Source organism: Callorhinus ursinus, unplaced genomic scaffold (assembly GCF_003265705.2).
Source record: "Callorhinus ursinus isolate GAN/ISIS: 27379988/994484 unplaced genomic scaffold, GSC_fseal_2.0 scaffold8, whole genome shotgun sequence".
Lineage (NCBI taxonomy): Eukaryota > Metazoa > Chordata > Mammalia > Carnivora > Otariidae > Callorhinus > Callorhinus ursinus.
In genome coordinates this window covers 42,221,477-42,242,247 of record NW_027397070.1, presented here as the reverse complement: position 1 = coordinate 42,242,247, position 20,771 = coordinate 42,221,477, and the positions used below count along the sequence as shown (strand labels likewise).

At 50.8% G+C, this 20,771-nt stretch overlaps 1 protein-coding gene across 1 annotated transcript; it reads left to right on the top strand.

Annotated features, from left to right (window-relative positions):
* The first annotated feature begins 3,154 nt into the window (after positions 1 to 3,154).
* On the top strand, positions 3,155 to 12,363 carry CCDC177 (coiled-coil domain containing 177). The gene is made up of 2 exons (XM_073895419.1): positions 3,155 to 3,455; positions 4,398 to 12,363. Exon 2 carries the CDS (start codon positions 4,426 to 4,428, stop codon positions 6,535 to 6,537), a length of 2,112 nt encoding a protein of 703 aa, XP_073751520.1. The 5' UTR covers positions 3,155 to 3,455; positions 4,398 to 4,425; the 3' UTR covers positions 6,538 to 12,363.
* Positions 12,364 to 20,771: the final 8,408 nt, after the last annotated feature.

Below are 20,771 nucleotides of genomic sequence, written 5' to 3'. Positions count from 1 at the left end.
CATGGTACATGGTAATTTGGCATAGTTCCCCAGACGGCCAGCAAGCTAGGATATTAAAGGATGGAACAGGGTACTTAACAAATTATCATCTCTAAAGGCCTGTGCAAGGCAAAATAAGTCCATATTGTGGCCTCCTCTCTTGAGGAAGTTGAGGCTCAGAGGAGCTAAGAAACTTGTCTCAAGTCATATAGCCTGGCGGAGCTGGCATTTGAACGAGGACTCTGCATGACTCTTAAGCCCACCTTCCTCACCATCATGTCCACTACCTCACCCACAAGGGGCAGGTGCATGTTCCCAACCTGGGCTCCTGTCTTTACTGGGTACCATAATAAACTTGGATTTAACATTTGATCTTTGGCAGGCTAGGACTCCCAACCTGAAGGAAATCAGCACTTAACCTGTTTGAAACCCATCTTCTGAAATGCCCAAGGCACTTAGAGATGAGAGGGGAGTGATATCTGGCCATTCAGTGGTGCCCCCACCGTTTGCCAAGTCAGTTCTGCTGAAGTGGCTGGCTAGAAATCAGTGTCCTATTTCAGGGTCCCCTTCCCATGCCCTCTCCTTCCATGATCTTCCCAGTTGACGAATTATTCCTTAATCAAAGGTGGAACATTTGTGGGGCTTCCCCTTAAAACTTACAGACGCTATAGCTGTTTCCTTCTTGATTTTGACCACGCCTATAAGATGAGGTTTATCAAAATGAATGGTAACTATTTTATTACTGCTTATTGACAGTACATTGGTCTAGGTACTGTGCATATATCTTTCCAGTTTGACGACAATCCTGGAAGGTAGCTATTATTGTCCCCGCTCAATGACAAAGGTGACATTTACGTAGCAGACATTATTAATCTTTGAGGTAGGCAATGGAATGGGATTCTATGTAAAAAGGAGAAAACCAAGGTTTGGAGAGGTGGGCTTGCCCACTCATCTGCACCTAAATCCACATCTCTAGATACTTTACTCGTGGAAACACAAAGCATGGCATCCATTTCAGGATCAGACAGAGCCAGGTCCAAATCCCAGCCCTACCTCTTACTAGTCACCTGACCAATTGCTCCTTTACCCTATCAAGAGCAATTCCCCATGGCATTTCTGGATGTCTTGTAAAGGCTTTTATTCTGGACCATTTCTTCCAATGAAGTGTGTACAGCAAACATTCCTGGAAGATAGAGTTTCCCTCCAAGTCAGAGAAGACTTGCTTTCTGTCTAGGATGATGAAGCTATTGTCCTCCCTCTGGGGCAAAGGTTGAACAGGTTTGCTAGTAGCCCCCACTAAAAGATTAAGATTTACGAAGCTTAGTAGGGTCATTCACCTGTGACACAAACCCATTATATGTAAAATCAGGGCCCATCTCTCCATTACCCCCTGGGATTTGGGCACAAGGGGAGCCAACAGAAACATGAACCTCATGCTGTCTGCTGTGCCGGTAATACCAAACTCCTTTGTTTCTGACCATGCTTGTCTTCTGCCAACATCTAGGAACCTGGCAGGCTAACACGTTAGAATGTAAGTAGGATGAGATCCCAAGCCCTTTACAGTTCCTAACACTCTCATCTGAATGTCAAAAGCGTCAGTAATGCTCATTTTCCCACCTCCCCCTAACCTCAACCTCCTGCAGTTTGGCATCAAACCCCAGTCCCATACTGAAGCTGTTTTTGTTGTTGTCACCATGGCTTTCATGCTTGCCCTTATTGGTCCCCTTCATGGATTCCTTTTCCTTTATCAGCCTCATCAGTGCCTTTCTTGCCTCCCTTGCGGCTCCTCCTGCCCCTCCTGGGTGATCTCACTCCCTCCGCTGGTTGTAGCAACCTTGTGTATAGGGATGATGTCCTGAACTCTAGCTCCACCTGCTGACCAGCTCCACCTCACACTCAAGCGGTCCAAGAAGGAACCCCTCCTTCCCAGGCCCTCCACATCACCTAACCCTCCCTCCTGGCTCCATGCTCTCACTGGGTGCACCCAGCTACCTCACTGCTCCAGGAAGTCATCTCTGACCCTTCACTGCTTCTCACACCCCCAGGGCCAAGCTATCTTTGAATATTCTTTTTCTATTTCAGGTGTACATTTCTGTACACGGCCCAGGCCAACCAGGCCCACTCCTGCTACTCTTCCCCCCTCAAGTCCTAATCTTCCCTGCGTTGGGTGACTGTAGTGTCCAGCTAACAGGGCTTCCTGCCTCCTGTTGACCCCCCTAAAGCCTTCACTCCATTGTTGCTAGCATTATGTTCCAAAAATAGAAACCCAATCATGTCGTTTTCCTGCTTTCAATCCTTCATTTGCTCCCCACGGCCTATCTGATAGCATCAAGGTTATCAACAACATAGCTCGCCATGTTCTCTAATGTCCCACCCACCTGCCAAGCTCCTCCCTCCAGTCCTCCACCCATCTATCTTCTGTGGCCCCTCCCACTCCAAACGGAAAAAAGGTGGGGAGGAGGTATCTCAAAATAACACTCATTAAAGGGCACTAATTGGTTCTAATGTGTGTAACCTGGGACCAGGAAGTCCTATAAATTCGCATTAAACACTAGTCACACATTTTCTGCCTGCCTCAAACCTATCTGTTCTTAGTTTTTCTTAAAAAAATAAAATCATAGTTTGGATTAGGAACCCTATTTCTATCCAATTATTCACTATCAACTTTATATGTTTCTCAGGGTCCCCTTGAGAAACAAGCCAAGCTATTCCTTCATTCTAGCCAGTTAAGGTGCTTATGGAATAGGGTTTCTCAGTGGATATATCCATCAAGTGTGTGTGTGCGTGTGTGTATATCCATCTCCAAATATATATATCTCCATATCCACCAAATACATATATATCCATCTCCCTCCAAATATATGCATACATACATACATATATATATATCCATCTCCCTCCAAATATATACATACATACATATATATATACCCATCTCCCTCCAAATATATATAGATCCACCTCCCCAAATATATATATATATATATATATATATATGGAGATGGATAGATCTCCATCTCCACCAAACACATATATATCCATCTCCACCAAATATATAATGTATTTCTCTTCTTCGCCCTCTAAGCAAACAAACCCACACCCTTGAACGTCCACCAGGAGGCGCCGGGGGCGTCGCCAGACCTGCTGTACCTTCACCATTGGAGAGACCGCGAGGGATGCAGCAGCGATGGAACCCGGCTTCCTTTTTCAAGAATCAGCGTGAGCGAAGGGAGCAGAGCCGCGGGATTTTAGGGAGCCCTTGTCCCACTCCCCCTCCCGCGTGTAGGTAGCGTCTGGGATGTGTGCGGGCCCCATGGAGAGACGCTGGCCGTGGCTGCGGTGGCAGCCGGGGCTCCTACCGCGGCTGCAGCCGGCAGTAATCGGACCCCGCGGGCGCGGGGATTGAAGACGCGCAAGGGAGAGCGGCGAGCTGCGAACAAAAGCCCTCGGCGCGGGGCCCAAGCCCGGGACGTGCGGTGAGTGACCCCGCCCGGAGACCCGGGAGCGGCGGGCACTGGCGTGGCCGGGCTAACTGAATCCCCAGAGCCCACCTCGCATGGATACCGTAGGGGCACTCGGAGGGCATCCAGGGGCAGGTGTCCGAGGCTAGATCGGGGTAGATGGTGCCTTTAGCACGTTCAGACTTGGAGGGGATCGGGTGCATTTGAGAGGACACAGGCGCCTTCATCCCCAGCCAACAGCGGGGGTGGGGGTAGGGGGGGCCGGCATAGCTCCCAGCAAGCCCTGCCCAAAAGACAGAACAAGAATCGAACACCCCTCCCGGGGAGGCCTTTTATAATTAAGGCATTTCTTTCAGCCCTTCCATCAGCCCCGGGCCCGGGTCTCCTTTGGCAAGGGGCAATCATATAATATGCATCATGTAAATTTAATCATACAAATCACAGGGCCTCTGAGCCTAATCCCAAATAAACTTCGTCCCTAGGCAAATGGGGTCCTCGCAGCAATGCACTTTGAGGATGAACAGGCCTCTTCTTTTTTTGTTCCTGCAAAGCTGCATCCCCGGTCCCCGCCTAAGCTACAAACAAATACACTAATCCTACCGGGAATCCTCCACCGCCTCCCCGGCCGGCTACTGCCTGCACCGCGATCTTTTCATCCTAACTTGCAGCGGGAAAGAGATGCCTCCAGCGGGCCAGACGCCCTGGGAAGCCGGGCCCCAGGCCCCTGGCCGGCACACCCGGGCTGAGGGAGGTTGAGGCTTTTTCTCTTTGCACCAGTCCCCGCCCCCTCCTCCCGCCCCCCGCCTGGGTTTTCAGGGCATTGGTATTATGATTTGCGTTCCACCGGGCCTCTGAGCCTAATCCCAAAGCTGATTAAATTGGGAGGGGGTGTATATGAATGGGGCGGGGGGAACTGCTCTCATGTATTCCTCGGTGTCCCTACCTTGTCCTCCGCAGGGACTCCACAAAAGGACAGGGCTCAGCCATGGTGGACCCGGTGCCGGAAGAGGAAAAGGCCGGAGCCGAGCCTGAAGGTTCGGAAGGGGACGCAGCCGCCGCATCTGTGCCCCCCGACGCACAGGGCGCCCAGCAGCCCGACGCCTCCTCGGCCTCCACCTCGGCCTCGGCGGCGGCGCCCCGCAAGACTGAAGTCCCGAACGCAGCGGAAGAAGGCGGGCGGCGGGAGCAGTCTCCGCTGCTGCACCTCGACCTCTTCAACTTCGACTGTCCGGAGGCCGAGGGCAGCCGCTACGTGCTGACCAGTCCCCGCTCGCTGGAGGCCTGCGCGCGCTGCGCCGTCAAGCCAGTGGAGCTGCTGCCACGGGCCCTGGCAGACCTGGTGCGCGAGGCTCCGGGCCGCTCCATGCGGGTGGCCACCGGCCTGTACGAGGCCTACGAGGCGGAGCGGCGCGCCAAGCTGCAGCAGTGCCGGGCCGAGCGAGAGCGCATCGTACGCGAGGAGAAGCGGCGCCTCTTCACGCCGTTGGGGCCCGCGGCCACCGCCGCCTCGGTGTCCAGCGCGGGCGGCGGCAGCAGCAGCAGCTGCAGCAGCGCCAGCCTCCCGGCCTCGCCCGCGCCGCGTGCGGCCCGCAAGGCCTCTTCCAGCCGGTCTCCGGCCCGGACGCAACCACCGCCCGCGGCGTCGCGGGCAGGTAGGAAGAGCCACTCGCTGGATTCGCTGTCCCGCCGGCGCGAGGGCGCCCTCAGTTCCGAGTCTGGCGCGTCGTCGTCGTCCTACAGCGGGGAGAGCCTGAGGGAGCTGCGCTGGCCTCCGCGGGCCTCGGCCAGGAACAGCTGCCCCGCGGGCTCCGCGTCCTCCGCCCCCAACCCCCTGGGCCGCCCTTCCGCCCTGGCCTTGGTGCCGCTCACCGGCCGCAGCTTCAGCCTGGGTGACCTGAGCCACTCTCCGCAGACGGCTCAGCATGTGGAGCGCATCGTGCGCCAAGTGCGCGCCGAGCGGGGCCTGCGCGGGGTGCCGGATCGCGACCGAAAGATCGCGGCGCTGATGCTGGCGCGCCACCAGGAGGAACGCCTGCTGCTGGAGCAGCGCGCCGCGGCCCACGGCCAGTGGGAGCAGCAGCGCGTGCGCGCCGAGCAGCGGCGGGAGCGCGAGGAGCGGGAGAAGCAGCGTGCGCTGGAGCAGGGCCGCCGGGCCTGGGCCGCGCAGGTGGAGGAGCGGCGCGGCCGTCGGGGGCGCGAGGAGCGCGAGGAGGCGCGGCGGCGGCAGCGGCAGTGCGAGCGCAGCGAGGAGCGGCGGCGGGAGCTGGCCGAACGCCAGGGCCTGCTGCGGCGGGAGCGGGTCGAGCGCGCGGCCCAGGAGGACCGGCTGCGCAAGCTGCAGCAGGAGCAGAACCTGAAGCAGCGGGAGGAGGGCCTACAGGAAGGGCGCGAGCGGGCCGAGCTGGTCCGCAGGGAGCGCGCCCAGCGCGCGGCCCGCACCAAGCAGCGGCAGGAGGGCCAGCTGCAGCGGGAGAAGCGGGAGCTGAGCCGGGCGGAGCGGGCGCGCCACGAGGCGCTGCTGCAAGGCCGGGCCCGGCAGGAGCGCGCGGAGCGAGAGGGCTTGCGGAGCTCCCTGGAGGCCAGCTTGGGCCGCGCGCAGGAGAACTACGAGCAGCTGGTGGAGCAGCGCGCCCGCGAGCTGCGGGAGCGGGCCCGGCGGGAGGAGCTGCAGGGCCGGCGGGCCAAGGAGGTGGCCGAGCGCAAAGAGCGCGAGCACCAGGCGCACCTGGAGGCGCTGGCCCGGGCGGGGGAGCGGCGGCTGCAGCACGCGACGCAGGCAGCCGAAGAAGCCGTGCAGCAGAAGGCGCGGCGCGTGGGCCAGAGCCGGTTGGAGAAGGAGCGGGCCCAGCGCGCCAATAAGCAGAAGGTGGAGAGGGACGAAGACTGCCGCCGGCAGGAGCTGCTGCAGGCCATCGGGCGCAAGCTGGAGCGGAGCGAGCAGCTGTCCCGGGAGCGGCGGAGCGCGCTGGAGACCGCCCGCTCCACAGCCCGAGCCTCCTTCCACGTGCGGGAGAAGGTACGCGAGGAGACCAACACGCGCTCCTTCGACCGCATGGTGCGGGAAGCCCAGCTGCACGCCAGCCTGGACCGCAAATGACCGCGGCCCTGAGCTGGCCAGGAGGCCCCGCTCAACCCTGCGCGGCCTCCCTTGGCCTTTATGACCAGACTGTGGAAGTCTGCCGTCGGGGCCCAGCGCCGCGGCCTCGCCAGGCTCCCGACCAATGAGGCAATGAGAGGACAGATAGGAGAGCTGCCAGCCCACGGCCTTTGAAAAATCGGACTTCATTTGGAAATGACATAGCACAATCTTTAACCACATCCCCTTGGTGGCTCCCGCAGCGGCCCCCGCCAAGCTTCCCAGTGTGTCTTTGGGGGTGGAATAGAAAAAGAGCGGGGAGAGGGGGCCTGAGTCGGGACTGGGGCAGGGCCCCCGTCGGAGAGGGTGCAGCAGTGGCCGCCCCCCTCTGCAGCAGTCAGCCCAGGCACCTTCCGCATGTGGGTGTCTGAGGTGACATTGGTTACTGCAGCTGAGGAGGCGGCGCCTTGGCTCACCTCCATCTTTTTAAATAATGGCAAGTTGCACAAAGCTCAGAGGACTCGCACAAAAGCACAGCTCTTCCAAGGTGTTAGACCACGCCAAGGGACCCCAAAAGCGATTGGTTTTTGTACGCTTGACTTTTAAACTGCCACTTGAGCAAATTCTGGTCTTAGTTAAGGTAGTTTTTTTTGGTTGATTCCCATAGGCTTTCTAGTTAGACAATCATCTGCAAATAATGATCAATTTGTCTTTTTTTCCTCTCATTCTCCCAAACGACACAAGAAATCGGTTGGTTTGGTGATGCTGTTTCGCTTTAGTGGAAGCCCCCAGCCCCCGGGGGTGATGAGTTCCCTAGGCAGCATTGTTCCGCCGGATTCTGCTTTCTTGCAGGGTAGCTTTGGGGGGAGGCCGTGTCTGATGCCCACCTCCCAGTGTGGAGCCCACTCCTCGAAAGACATCAGCCATGCCTTACGAAGCAGAGCTACCTTATGTGCCTGCCCAGGCTGGTCCTGCCTAAATCTCCAGCCCTGGATGCTGTCCCTGAGGGTGGGCCCAGCGAGCCTGGAGCTAGGATTCCCTCGGGGAAGGAACTGTCCCCAGCTGCCCTGAGGGTCATCTCCTGTGGGGGCTGCTTTGCTGTGGAGAGTTGTGGTCGCTATTGTTGGTTCTGTAGCTTCCCCTCCTCCCTCACATGAGGGAAAAAGAGAACGTTCCCCCTTAAGTTCCTGGTTCCCCCCCACCTTTGCTGGACGTGTTGAATCATTCTCTCCGAGCCTCACCTTTCCCACTGGCCAGGCAGGGCCATCAGTATCTTCTCTTGGTACCTCAAGGTCTTCCGGATCCAAAGCACCGCCTCAGTATTATTTGTTGGTCTTCTTTGTGCCTTTCTTGACCTGGAGTAGAGAAGCAGGAGGGCTGCTGTTGGCCTAATTGGTTTCTGGGAATATTGATTCCTGGGCATTGGAAGGGGCAGTGCATTGCAGCAGATAATCATTTAGCTTCTGGGGGAAAATACTTGCAAGACCAGGCCACTCCCTGGTCCCAAAAGTCCCATTCAGTTGTCTTTGGGCAACTTTAATGCCTAGAGTTCTTTCTTCCCATGAAGCTGAAATCAGCCCCCTGGCCATATCCACCCACTGACTCTGCCTTCATCACGGAAAACATTACATTTTACATTAAATCAGGATCAGGAAATAAAAGTTACCAAAAAAGAAAAAAAGAATCAGGGTAGAGAACTACTATATTAGACATGTTTCATGTATATTCTGCTGGGCAGAATTGTCCCTAAAATGTCTGGTATTACACACACACATATATATATGCACACTCCAACCGTACACCCCCCCCCCCATTGCATGCCAGCAGGTACAAAAGCATTGTGTGGAAGGGAGCAATACTTAGGTGTTACACAGGAGCTGTGCCAAGGTTTATTTCTTGAATGGATGAATTTTTCCCTCTAATTTTCTTCTTGCCGGTAACCAGGTTATCAGTGAGCTAGCTGGAATAAAGGGTATTGTCTGTGAGTCGGGGCATTTGACTAAAAGGTTAATTTGATACTTACTGGTTCTTACCTTGTGGCTCCTGATTTCCTAGAGAGCTTTTGAAACGTGAATAGGAAATTCCACGTAAAACTACTTTCTTCCAAAGTACCTACATTCATTTGAGAAGGACTGCAATCTGGTTTTCTGGATAACGCACTGGAAGGTACACAGGTGATCTTACCTTGCCCTCTGTTCAGTTTGTTTTCTGACTTACTGAGTGACTTTGGGTAGATCACCTCTCTGTGCCTTGGTTCCCCACCTGTGGAATAGGGATTGTGACTTTGGCCTTCCTCAGCACTGTGACGATGAATCAGAATCAAAGTGGTTTCTCAGCCCTATGACTTCAGAACTGCAGGTGCAAGGGGCATAAACAGAAAGGATCATGTGACCGGACTATGCCCAGAGAGTATAATGTACTGTTGTGATCTAGGGCCGAAAGGAATGGTCTCAAAAAGCACATTGCAGCTACCTGGAATTTAAATAAAGCTTAAAAAAGAAAAGCACATTGCCGATCATAGTGTCACGTGTGATGCAAAGGCCCAGGTCTGAATCTGAATGTCACCAAATTAGAGGTTTGCACTTAGAGAAAAGCACTGTGTAAAGGAAAAAAAAAACAAAAAACAAACAAACAAAAAAAACTTGGATTCCAAAAGAGAGAGAGAGAGAGATCCATATAGCTAAGTAAAATTAAAGCAAAGACAGAAGCCAAACCTAGTCATCATAAAGAATGGTTCTAAATTTCAGATCATCCTCTAGAATATAGACCCATTGCTACATCCTAGGATAAGTGGTCATGTTGCCCTTTGAGGAGGGGCAATTTCCAGAATCCTTTGTTGGACTCTTCATTTATATTCTCTTTGACGTGATACCAGAGAGAAGTAGTTCCTATTCTGAACTGCAGCAAGAGACAGTTGGCGGGTTTGGGGGCATTGGGGATAGTGGGTGGAGAAAGGCGTACTTCTCCTGATGTAAACATTCTAACAAGTGCCCAGAATCGGCCTCAGAGCACCATGCTGGAAGTTTTCTTACCATCCAGGAAATTGCAGCCCTGAAGTGGTCTCAGAACTTCACATTTGCCCTCTTGGAGCATCCCCAGACTCCGAAAAGAGAGAACGTGAAATGGAGTAAGGAGGCGTGGGAAGGGTTGGAAGAAGCTTTTGTTTGGTTCATTACCAAGGAAACAAGCAGGACAAAGCTGTTTCAGGTGGAATTATCGGTGAAGCTAGCCCAGCGTCCTGCTTAGGCAATGACCAGTGCCTACACCACATCTGGACAAGAAGACAGAAGTTTCCCTTCAGAAGCTCACAGACTGAACCTTCAAGGGATTTGCCAAAGGTGAAGAGTGGATGGAGGAGTGAAGGCATGTCATATCAGAATGCAGTTTGTGTTCAAGCTACTCTGTAAAGTCCACCAGTTATCATTCCTTCTCCTTTAAAAAGTCCCTTGAAACAGAGGGATGCCTGACTTTGCATAAGGAGCTGTATATTATTTAGCCTCGAATCCCCTATAGATCACAGTTTAGCACCTCACATATGGTTTGCATATAAATACTAGATGGAGAGAGGGATAGATGGTGGATGGCTCGTGGACAACTGACTGGTGATCTGATGAAATCTGTGAAGGATAGATCGGGTAGGCAAACCTCCTTTCATTTGACAAATTTGTATTGAACATCTGCTGTGTGCCAAGTACTGCTTTTGATGCTGGGAAGACAAAGTCCGATCACTGACCCTGGGGACTGTTGATGCTTCATTGTCATGAACAGACATCTGTATGTCCCCTTTGGGCTAAACTACCTTCCTACCCTGGTATCCATCCACAGGTAGATCTGATGGTCCTTCAGGCACTAACTTCAAGCCTTTTTAGTTTCCTGGGGACACGCCATCTGCCAACAAACCACCATTCAGTCCCTGTTGTTCTCTTTCCCTTGATTAGCCAGGAGCCTTGATTAATCAGGTCAAATTCATAAGGTCATGTACTTAATCAGTTTTAAATTACAGTAAAAAGAGAGAGTAAGATTACCTTCAAGGGTGTTATTTGCCATGACATTAACAAAGGCAGCATAAATAATGATCGTCAAAAAAGAAAGGTAATGATCATCAACCCAAAGAATGAGCCTCAGGCCATGCAGAGTCCCAGATCACTAAAACAGGGTACCAGCTTCATCATTCAACTGTTCATGCTGAGACAAGAAACTCAACATTCCAGCTTAAAAAAGCAATTCCAGCTTAAAAGTTTCAACAGAAAGAGATTTCTGATCAATACTAAATTGATGAGAAAGGTTAGTGAAGCAAATATTCTTCTTAAGACTTCCAGGTGATTGAGGTTGCCCGTAGGTTGCTCTGTAGACTTGCCTTTTCTCCACCATATGACTGCTGTCTCCACCCTGCATGTCCCAGGGAAACATTTGGCAGATGAACACAAGGAAACCTGGCATTTCTTGACACAGCCTGGAAAGCAGCTTTCAGGGACCCAGCAGATAGCTCTCGGTTCTAGAAGTGTTGTTTAGGCCCTATATGTGGTACACATTTGGCTTCGGTTGTCTGATGCAGCACCTGCTGTATTCTGACCAATCACGTGCTTTAATTACCTAATTGTATAGAAGAGCACCTGGTCTGCTCACCTCTGTCCGCTGTTCCACGGAGTTCTGGCGCTCTCTCTAGGTGCACCTCCTCCCAGCCCAATGCGTCCCTTCACATGTCCCTTCAGGCTGGGCCCTGGTGCTGCTAGGGCTTCAAAAAGTCAGGGCTGGGACAGAGGGTGGAGTTAGTAGCAGATGTTAGGACCTAGAGGGGAGGGTGGTTTCCTTTTGAGGAATAGTGATGATCATTGTTTGCACTGTTATTACTTCTTGATTCATCAAATACTGTCATGTCCCATATGAGCAAAGACTTGGTCCAAAGTGATTTTTAAATTAGCTGCCATTTTGAAGTCTTCATGCCTTTCTTCCTCTCCACTAGTACAGTAGTGGTAGCGTGTTTTTGTGTCAGACACTTGCACAATTCATAGGACTGTCAGACAGTAGACCCATATCTACTCCTGTGTTTGAGTGTCTGTATGCGCGCGTGCACGTGCACACACACGCACACACACTCCTACCAGTTCCAGCATCAGCGTTCTTTCAGAGGGAGGGAAATTGTGGTTGTATTCTTCCAGGGAAGGGTAAGCTCTGAGGAAACTTAGCTGCCCCTTGGGAGGGGTCCATTGATGCCACCTACCTCCAGCTCCAGAGCTGCTTCAGGCTCTGGCCTGTAAGCATAGTGTCCATATTTCCCAAACCCAGCAATGAGCCATGCGGGTGACAAAGCGTCTTCATACTGCCACTACACTTCTCCTTTTCCCTTCTCAATGTGACAGACTGGCTGGGAAATGGAATTTGGATGCCCAAATGTTGACATTCGGAACATCTCAGCATGATGGAATGACAAACATCTACAAAGGTCTGAACATCCAGTCCATGCGGCTGCCATAGCTTCAAGGCAAAGAGTTTGGCAAAGAAGCAAGGATCTTGACTTATTCAGACTGTTACCTACTGTTCAATGGGCTCCTCTTGTCATCTATAAAAGGAGGACAACAGATCCTACATGGTAGGCAGTTGTTAAATGGGTTAATGCTTGGAAAGCAGCTCAGTCCCTAGAAATAGCACTCAATTCATGGATATTGTTATTCTGAACTTGGGTGGAAAAGGAAGGAATGAGGTAGGTTGAATGTCAGCCAGTTGGTCCTAGTGGACACCAGGCTTTGATGGTAGCCCTTTGCAGTTGTCTGTATCTCTTGCTGTGTGGCAATCCCCCAACCAACCCAAAGGAAGGGGCTCTGGAGTATTTTCCCCTAGTGATGTGCTTTAGCCTGGGGTTGGGGAGGGAGGGATTACCTTGTTTACCAAATGTTTGGCAATAAAATTGACATCTGGTGGTAATTCTCAAAATTTTATTTTAAGACTTCCTAAATGATGGCTAAGATGACCGAATGTTTTAAAATGTGTATACCTTTCTTGGGGAAGAGGATATTTCAGTCGTGGTACCAAATTCTATAGTAGTATCTTTAGCAGAACCACACAGAAGAAGTTGTGGGAGGTGTGCTGGTACTGCAGGCTGTGATGCCTGGCAGAAATTCTGGGATGGGCTGCCGTCTCTGCTATGGCCATGTGGGAATGAGAAACAGGGTCTGCGACAGGCTCAGCCTGGGAAAGTGCTGATGGCTCATTGTAGGAACAGATGTGGGAGCAGAAGGAGAGAGGTGGGTGTATACTCGCATCACTTCATCCTCAACAAATGACTTTTCCTAAGAAGGCTCAGAAAAATGCTATTCTTCCCTGCCCCACTGGCCCTGCACACAGCTGCCTGGGGGATGGCTGCACAACTGGGCTTGTAGAAGTCAAGTCCCCATTCCGGACGTAGAGCAGTGCACAGCCGAGTGGCCCGTACCAGCTCTCCCGTATATCAGAAAGTGAGGTGCCCTCGTGCTTTGTCACCTTTCTTCTGCCCCTGGACACCCTAGAGGGAGGCTCCAGTGGACCTTAGAGGCCTCCTGAGCCCTCAGCAAAATAGTAGAGTAGGGTGAGCAGAGTACCTACAGAGCCAAAGTGAACAATCTGTAAACACTGGGGTTGTGGGTGCTGATAACTAATGCATACTGAGCACGTACACTGTGCAGCTGTTTTAAGCACCTAATCCTCACCAGGTCTCTATGAGGTAAGTAGTAGTATTCTTCCCATTTTACAGATGAGAAAACTGAGGCACCAAGTTTAAGTGATTAGTATTGGGCATAACTGGGCTTGGACTCAGTTAATCTGGCTGTACAGCAAATGCTTGTAACTGGTCTGTTCTGTCGCCTCTTGGGAATCAGTGGGAAAGATATTTTTTAAAAGTGGGCCCTCCTGGAGCCTTCCAGTGCCAGCCATTTGAATCACCACCCACTGTGCCCATGCGTAAGGCCTGTAGGGACTGAGGCTCAGACCCCATCTGGACCTGGTGGGTTGTGCTGACCCTGAGGGTAAGATTGAGGTTCACTGCCTGGAGAAAAGATGAGAGACTCTCATGCTGACCCTGAAGCTTAGTGCATGTTCTAGAGCAGAGGTTTTCCAAGGGTGGTCCTAGGCCAGGAAGGTCAGCATCAGCTATTCTGGGGCTGGGACCTTGCCATCTGTGTTTTAACAAGCCCTGCAGGTGATTCCAGTGTGCATCTAAGTTTGAGAATCACTGCTCTAGACCCGTGCTCTCCAATTCAGGAGTCACTAACCACATCTGCTTGTTTCAATTTAAGTTAGTCAAATTTAAACGAAACTAAAAATTCAGTTCCTCAGTCACACTAGCCACCTTTCAAGAGTTCAGTAGCCACATGTGCCTGGTAGCCACCCTATTGGACAGCAGAGGTGTAGAACATGTCCATCATCACAGAAAGTTCTATTGGGTTGCACTGCTCTAGAACCCAGTAGCAGAACCCTGCTACTCCAGACTGTGGTCCACAGACCATCAGCATTGGCATCACCTAGGAGTTGGTTAGAAATGAAGAATCCCGTTTCCATCCCAGAACTTCGGGTTCAGAGTCTGCTTTTTTTGCAAGATGCCCAGTTAATTCGTGCTGCTCTTTAAAGTGTGAGAGCCACTGCTCCGGAAGGCAAGCCCAAATCCAGTTCATTTTGCATGTGTGATTAACTCCCATTGGTAAATTCTCCCCACCACCCTACCTCCTTGTTTCTAGGCAACTCTTTTCTTCCTGACAACTTTGTGTCATTTGGGGCCAGGCTTGCACTTCCTAGGCCACCGGATCATATTTCAGAACTGAAAGGGAAATGAGACACCATCCATCCCTCTCTCCATTTGAATGATATGAATAAGTCCCCTGCCTTGGCCCACTCTAACACATTCCATTCATTCTGATCTTATTGGGATGGTTGCAGGTGTCAAAGAGCTTCCCAACTATCCCTAAGTACGCGGTTTTCTAGAAGACTTTGTCCTGCCGAAAGGAGAAAAATAAAAAGCTACCTATTAGAGCAGTTTAATAAAAATCTCTCCTTTGCTCTCTCCATCTCTGGGCTGCCAGCTGCATGTTTTATTTTCTGGATATTTCCTGTACCGACTATTCCCAGTTATAACTGACTACTCCTGCACACAGAGGCAAGTGCTTGTTTTCACTATCTTGAGAAGCCAGGGGTTTGAGTACTAAAGTCTGGTGGTTTACCTGCAAAGGGGAATCCAGTAGGGTGGGCTTCACCTCACCTGATATACCCATTATCACTTATCACACCAGCCCTTCCTGCCTCTTGAGATTCACAACAAAAGGATATTGGGAGCGAAGCCATTTAATTATTTGGTACGGGCCCAGCCATAAGTGCCGGCCTTACTCTTCATAGTCTGCCTCGGTTGCCATCGGCGGGTCAAAAATTCTGCATAGGCTCCCATTTCCTGCAGCCACTAAAAGAAATGGAAACAAATAACAAGGAGAGAGGGGAGTGAACTGCTTTGAGAGGGGAAAAGGCTGACTGAGGAAGGATTATTAAAATAAGTAAAAGCATCACTATGTTCCAAAAAGGAGAACATGCTGTGAGAGCACAGAAATAAGAGACAGGAATAAAGAGAAGGGAGGAGAGGCTGGAGCACACTAGGATGAAGCCATAGACAGAAAAATGCAGGTGGGATATGTATCTTATGAGTCTGAGCATGGCTAAATAAGTCAATGTTTCAACAGAGGGCTTAGAAGCCCCTCACTGGAACCATCTGAAGTAAGAGCCAGGGAGGAGAAAGGAGAGAGCAGGTGCCTTAGACACTGATGGTTTGCTATTTGGGTCCCGACTCAAAATGTGGTCATAGTTCATAGATGTCAGATCTACATAGATAAGGGTAGGCAAGCTGACTCTAAGTGGTTTTCCAAAAGTTGCCAAAACTTCTAGCAAAAAGAATGTACAAGTAATGAAAACATGTACAGTTTCTTCTGCCAGTGATTAAACCAGTTAACAAATCCTTGGAATCCATTAGAAGGTACTTTTGAGATGTCTCTTCTCTGTGTGGGCACCAGAATGGATCTAGTTACCACCTCAAGTAGCAGAAGAAAAGGTACACAAAGCTCAAGGGAAAGCCAGTATGCTTTGTAACTTTGAGGGTGTGTTTGGTAGCAGTTGCGTCATTTGGAAGGTGAAGACTTGAGATGGACACAAAGTGCTGGAGTTCAGAATGATTTAGAAAGTAATAGATTATATTTGCTGGGCAAGAGAAAATCTGCTACGGATTTTCTTTGCTGTTCTTATTGTCCAATCCTGATGAAAGGTGCCAGATTGCCCTGAAGCTTTTCGATTTGGCTGAACGATATGAAATTGCTGATCCTCGACTGTTTTTTGACCTACAAAGCAGCAAACAGCAAGGTGACTTGTGCCCTAAATGGGCTGTCAGAAGCCCCTCAGGAACTGGGCATGGAGGTAGGAAGGAGATGCCCAGATGGCTGGGGTGTCCAGGTCTCATGCAAAAATAGATGTCCCTGAAGAAGCTGTCCCAGACAGGTCAAGAGCAGCCTGCTGGTGTGCACAGGCAAAGGGCAGCTTTTCTGCCTGCAGGAAGCAGAACTTTACATCAGTGTGTCTAAATGGGAGCTCGCTTGGCCTCCCCCATGATAGCAGTGGGCTGCACAGCAGCGCATTTTCTTAGAATCTGCAAACTTTTCTGCAGAGTCTGTGGCCTTCTGTCTGATGCACGCTCCCAGGGGTCCTGTAGAAGCAAGTCGATCAGCATGCGGCTGCCTGTCCAGAATACCAAACAGCAAACAGCAGTCTCTCTGCCCCAGCCGACTGCACTGGCACCAGCTCCGCCCTCCAAGAGACCTCTCCTTCCCTCCACAGTGGCTCTTATACAAACCCACTTGTTTCCAGGTGGCAGAAATATGCCCCGCAATCCAACAATATGTTTCTAAAACCTTCTCTGTGACGACGCAGGGCCACAAGCTGGCTGCCAGCTCAGAGCCAGCCAGCGAAAGGCCCCAGGGGCAGATGGCATAGAGACAGCTCAGGGCAGTGGGGGATGCCAAAAGTCGGCCTGAGCAGCTTTGCATTCTGGGGGTAAATGCCCCAAACTCTGGGAAAGGGGTCTGGGGAAGCAGTGAGGAAATGTTTCCAAATGCCCAGCAATGGTCATTCATTAACCTTGACTTTAGCACCAAAGCCAAATAGTCCAGGGCAGCTTGGACGTCCTTTCTTCCTGTTACAGCTGAACAGGAGAGGGGAAATCCTGAGAATCCAGCAAAGAAGGACCTGGTTTTTTAAATGCGCTGCCAGTGCTTTGTGTTTGGACAAATTCTTTATAAATCTCAAATGTTGTCCAGATGGTGTGTCTCACAGATGTTGCCTCCCCCAACTGGCCCATATCACCCTTAGTCCCCGCTGCTGGTGTGGTGGCCCGAGCCTGAGAACCAGAATCTCTGCTTCCCCTCCCTAATATCTAATGACAGCATTAACCTTAGGGCAGGATGCTGGGCACAGCAGGGATGGCTCCTTGAGATGCGGCATCCACAGAGAAGCTTTCTAGGAGACAGCTTACTGTTGACAGTGTGCGGGGGCATCCAAAGAAATCATAAACAAGTGAGAAAGCCAAATAAGCAAGGTAGGGGCGTATCTGTGAGTTGGAAACAGGGGCAAGGACAGGAGCCAAACCAGATGGCATCAATTCTCCTTCTCAACTCTGCCCTTCAATTTTGGCTTCTCTATGGCTAACCCAGAGGCAGGACCTCCAGACCTCTAGGCACCCTTTGGGGGGAGCCAGCTGCCTCCCCTGCCATGTGCATACTGTACCCCACTCCAGCCTCACCCCACCTATTTAAGCAGAGCCTTTCCAATGGTGTGGTGCTTCAATGGCTGGGTTTCAAAACAGGGGGTACCAAAGGCTCCCAACTCCAGCTTGAGAGCAGAAGGACGTACTCATGTCAGAGGCATTGAAATCAGACCATTTGTCACCAGTCAGGGCATCAGGCAAACCCAAACTCAGGGCACCCAGAGCTCTTTATCCCCATTCTCCTGGGATTTTCAAATAGGATCAGGGGTTTCTCCCTCCCAACTCCCCTCTACTCTTCTGATGGGGTCAGCACTGAGCTCCTGCCCTGCTATCAACACTAGCTCTTACTGCGGGGCGGAGGAGTGGACATTTCCTTTGTGTGGCTTCCTATGGTCACTTACTCTCCACACAAAGAGGGAATTACCAAGGGAATGCCAAAGGCATGTCAGCTCTGGCTCGGGGCTAGCTCATGGCTGCAGACACTTGATGTCAAAATCCATTACTTTTATCTCCTAAATTACAGGGCCAGCTATGTAACTTGCAGTGCCCAGTGCAAAGTGAAAATGCATGGCCTCTTATTTAAATATTACTAACAATTTCAAGACAGCTTCAGCAGAACATTGCACTATGCTCGTAGCCTTTCTAAGGGCAGGGCCCTGCATGACCACACGAGTTTCACGAGCTGACTCTGCCAAATTGTTATACTTTACAGAAGAGGCTGTAGCCAAACACCAGGAGATACAATATCTGAAGTTTTTAACTTTGAGGGGGATTAAGACTTTTCGAGTCGCAAAACCAGACTTGTATTAGACAAAAGACAGAAGTTCAGACACCTTATTTTGTTGTCTTTTTAAATTTAATTCCCATTCCAATCCTTCCCTTCAATGGAGTACAAGGATTGGGGAGTGTTTTTCTAGGACCATCAGATATGGGTGGTAGGACACAGCCTTTCCCAAAGTGGGGAAACCTGCTTTCTGCCCATATCATCGAGAACCAGCCTTCTTGCAAAACTGTGTAGTGGTTAAAACTGGAGAGTCAGACACACCTGGCCTTTGGATCACCTTAGGCAAATTATACCATTTCTCTGAGCCTCAGTTTCTTTGTCTGTAAAGTGGGACAATAATGGTAAATACCTGACGGCTTGTCCTGAAAAGGAGATAAAGCATGCAGAGAAGGGGCGCCTGGGGGCTCAGTTAGTTAAGCATCCGCCTTAGGCTCGTGTCATGATCTCAGGGTCCTAGGATCGATACCCTCATCGGGCTCTCCACTCAGCGGTGAGTCTGCTTTTTCCCTCTCCCTCTCCCTCTGTGATCTCTCTCACTTCTGCTCTCTGTCAAATAAATGAATAAAATCTTTAAAAAAAAAAAAGCATGCAGTGACAATGAGCATAGTGCCTGGCAGGTAGTATGAGCACAATAAATAGCTTTTATTATTAATCTCATTATCTTTTTTTAAATCAGTGCTTCTAAAAGTTGAATTCTGTGGAAATAGAGGTAACCATTAGCTGAACAATTTCTCTTAACTTCACTCAGAGAGAACATGCTGGGAGGGATGCAGAGAGGCTGGCTGGAGGTGTGATGTTCCATTCAAATCACAGACCTTAACAGTCCATTAGGGTGAGACCACTGACCCTCAACTAAGCTCCTGAGGCACCCCCCCGCCAAAGCTGAATAAAGGTAGTTTTTGCCCCAATTCACAGACAAAATTAAGTTGAAACATAAAGCTGTCTTAATTTTAGATTACCCCCAGTGATGTTTTTCTTAAGACCTTGGTTCATGCTTCTGGCTATCTATACTAGAATGTAGTATAAAAGGGTGACCATTTAAAACCAACATGTATTGAGTGTTTTAAAGCTTAAGATTACAAAAATCCATGCCTTCCACATATTATGACTCCTGAGCACTTTTAAGTAAGGTGAACACGAACTTCGGAAGGGCGACCTTGCATTAGCTAATGTGACCCCATGAGGGGTGTGCCCAGGGGATTAATGACACCAGGGGACGCCCCTGTTTGATGGCTTATTTGAGGGTGGCCTCCCCTCCCACCCCACTTCACCCCATGCTCCACTAGGGAGGAAATGCCAGCATAGCGTCTCAGAATCTGTGCCCAAGGAAGCTCAGCTTTTTATATCTTTCCAGAAACGTGTGGGATGCTGGCTGAAACAGGGGTGAGTAAACCACTATCATCTCCTTGTCGCAGTGGAGGGCATTCCTGAGGCAAATGCGGGGTCTGATGCCCCATCTTCTCAAAAGTCCCAGTCTCATTCTTTTCTGGCTCAAGGGTCCATTCCTCCGCTCTGGGGCAAACTCAATCCCTAAAGACCTGCTTAAATCTGAGGCTGGAGGTCACTAGACCCACTTAGCCTTGGAATGCTGACATTATTTCTGAGCCTTCTGGGCAGTAGAATCACAACTGTGCACACTGGAGGTTTGTTTAGGAATGCGAGGATGCTGTGCATTTGGTCCCCAAAGCTGAGGTTGATGGTAGTGGGGGCGGGGCGAGGCAGGCAGACTGCACTCTTCTGAACCCTCAGGCAACGGTGAAAGATGCTGTCTGTGCAAAGAACCCCAAAGAACGGTCTGGCAAAGGAAGGAAGGAAGGAAAGATGAAAGGGAGGAAGGAAGGGAGGAAGGAAGGGAGGAAGGGAGGAAGGAAGGGAGGAAGGAAGGAAGGAAGGAAGGAAGGAAGGAAGGAAGGAAGGAAGAAGGGAGGGGAGGAAGGAAGGAAGGAAGGAAGGAAGGAAGGAAGGAAGGAAGGGAGGAAGGAAGGAAGAAGGAAAGAAGGAAGGAAGAGAGAGAGACAAAGAAAAAAAAGAGAGAGAAAAAGAAAGAAAAAGAAAGAAAGAGAAGAAAGAGAGGGAGGGAGGGAAGGAAAGGAGGGAGGGAGGGAGGGAGGAAGGAAGGACGGACTAATAAAAGCAGCAACGTCTAAGTGCTGCCGAGGTCAATGCTCTTGGGAAGTGTCTCAAGGAAAGGCTGGCTGGAGGCCAGAGACCCAGCTCTCAGAGTAGCTGCCAAAGCCTTGGTCTGTTGGACGGTGCATAGTCCCATCTACGTAGTGACCAGAGAAATCTATCAGGGCAGCCCCATTGCAGATTTGTAAACAGACCTCCGTAGTTGTATGTAAATTGAAAACAGCTTCTAAAAGAATTTGCACACTTTTCCAATTAAATGTGATGCATAGATTTCCACAACACCCACCCCTTTCACCCAGGTTTTCAAGGCAAAGATAATCAAGGAAGGGTCACTCCTGCTACAAGTCACAGACCTAATCAAAACACTGCCAGGTCTCACGTTTGGGTGAAGCGCATCTGATAACTGGGGTCATGGGCTGGGATCTAGCACTGGGCTGCGCTTTGGCCGTAGTCAAAATCCCGCTTGGGAAGCACTCCTTCCTGGGGCCTGGCCTGGCTAACTGGACATGGAAGAAAGTCCTGGGTGTGTTTGTAGGAAGACAGAGAAGAATGGGACCTGTTCCTCAGTTTCTGCTTGGGATT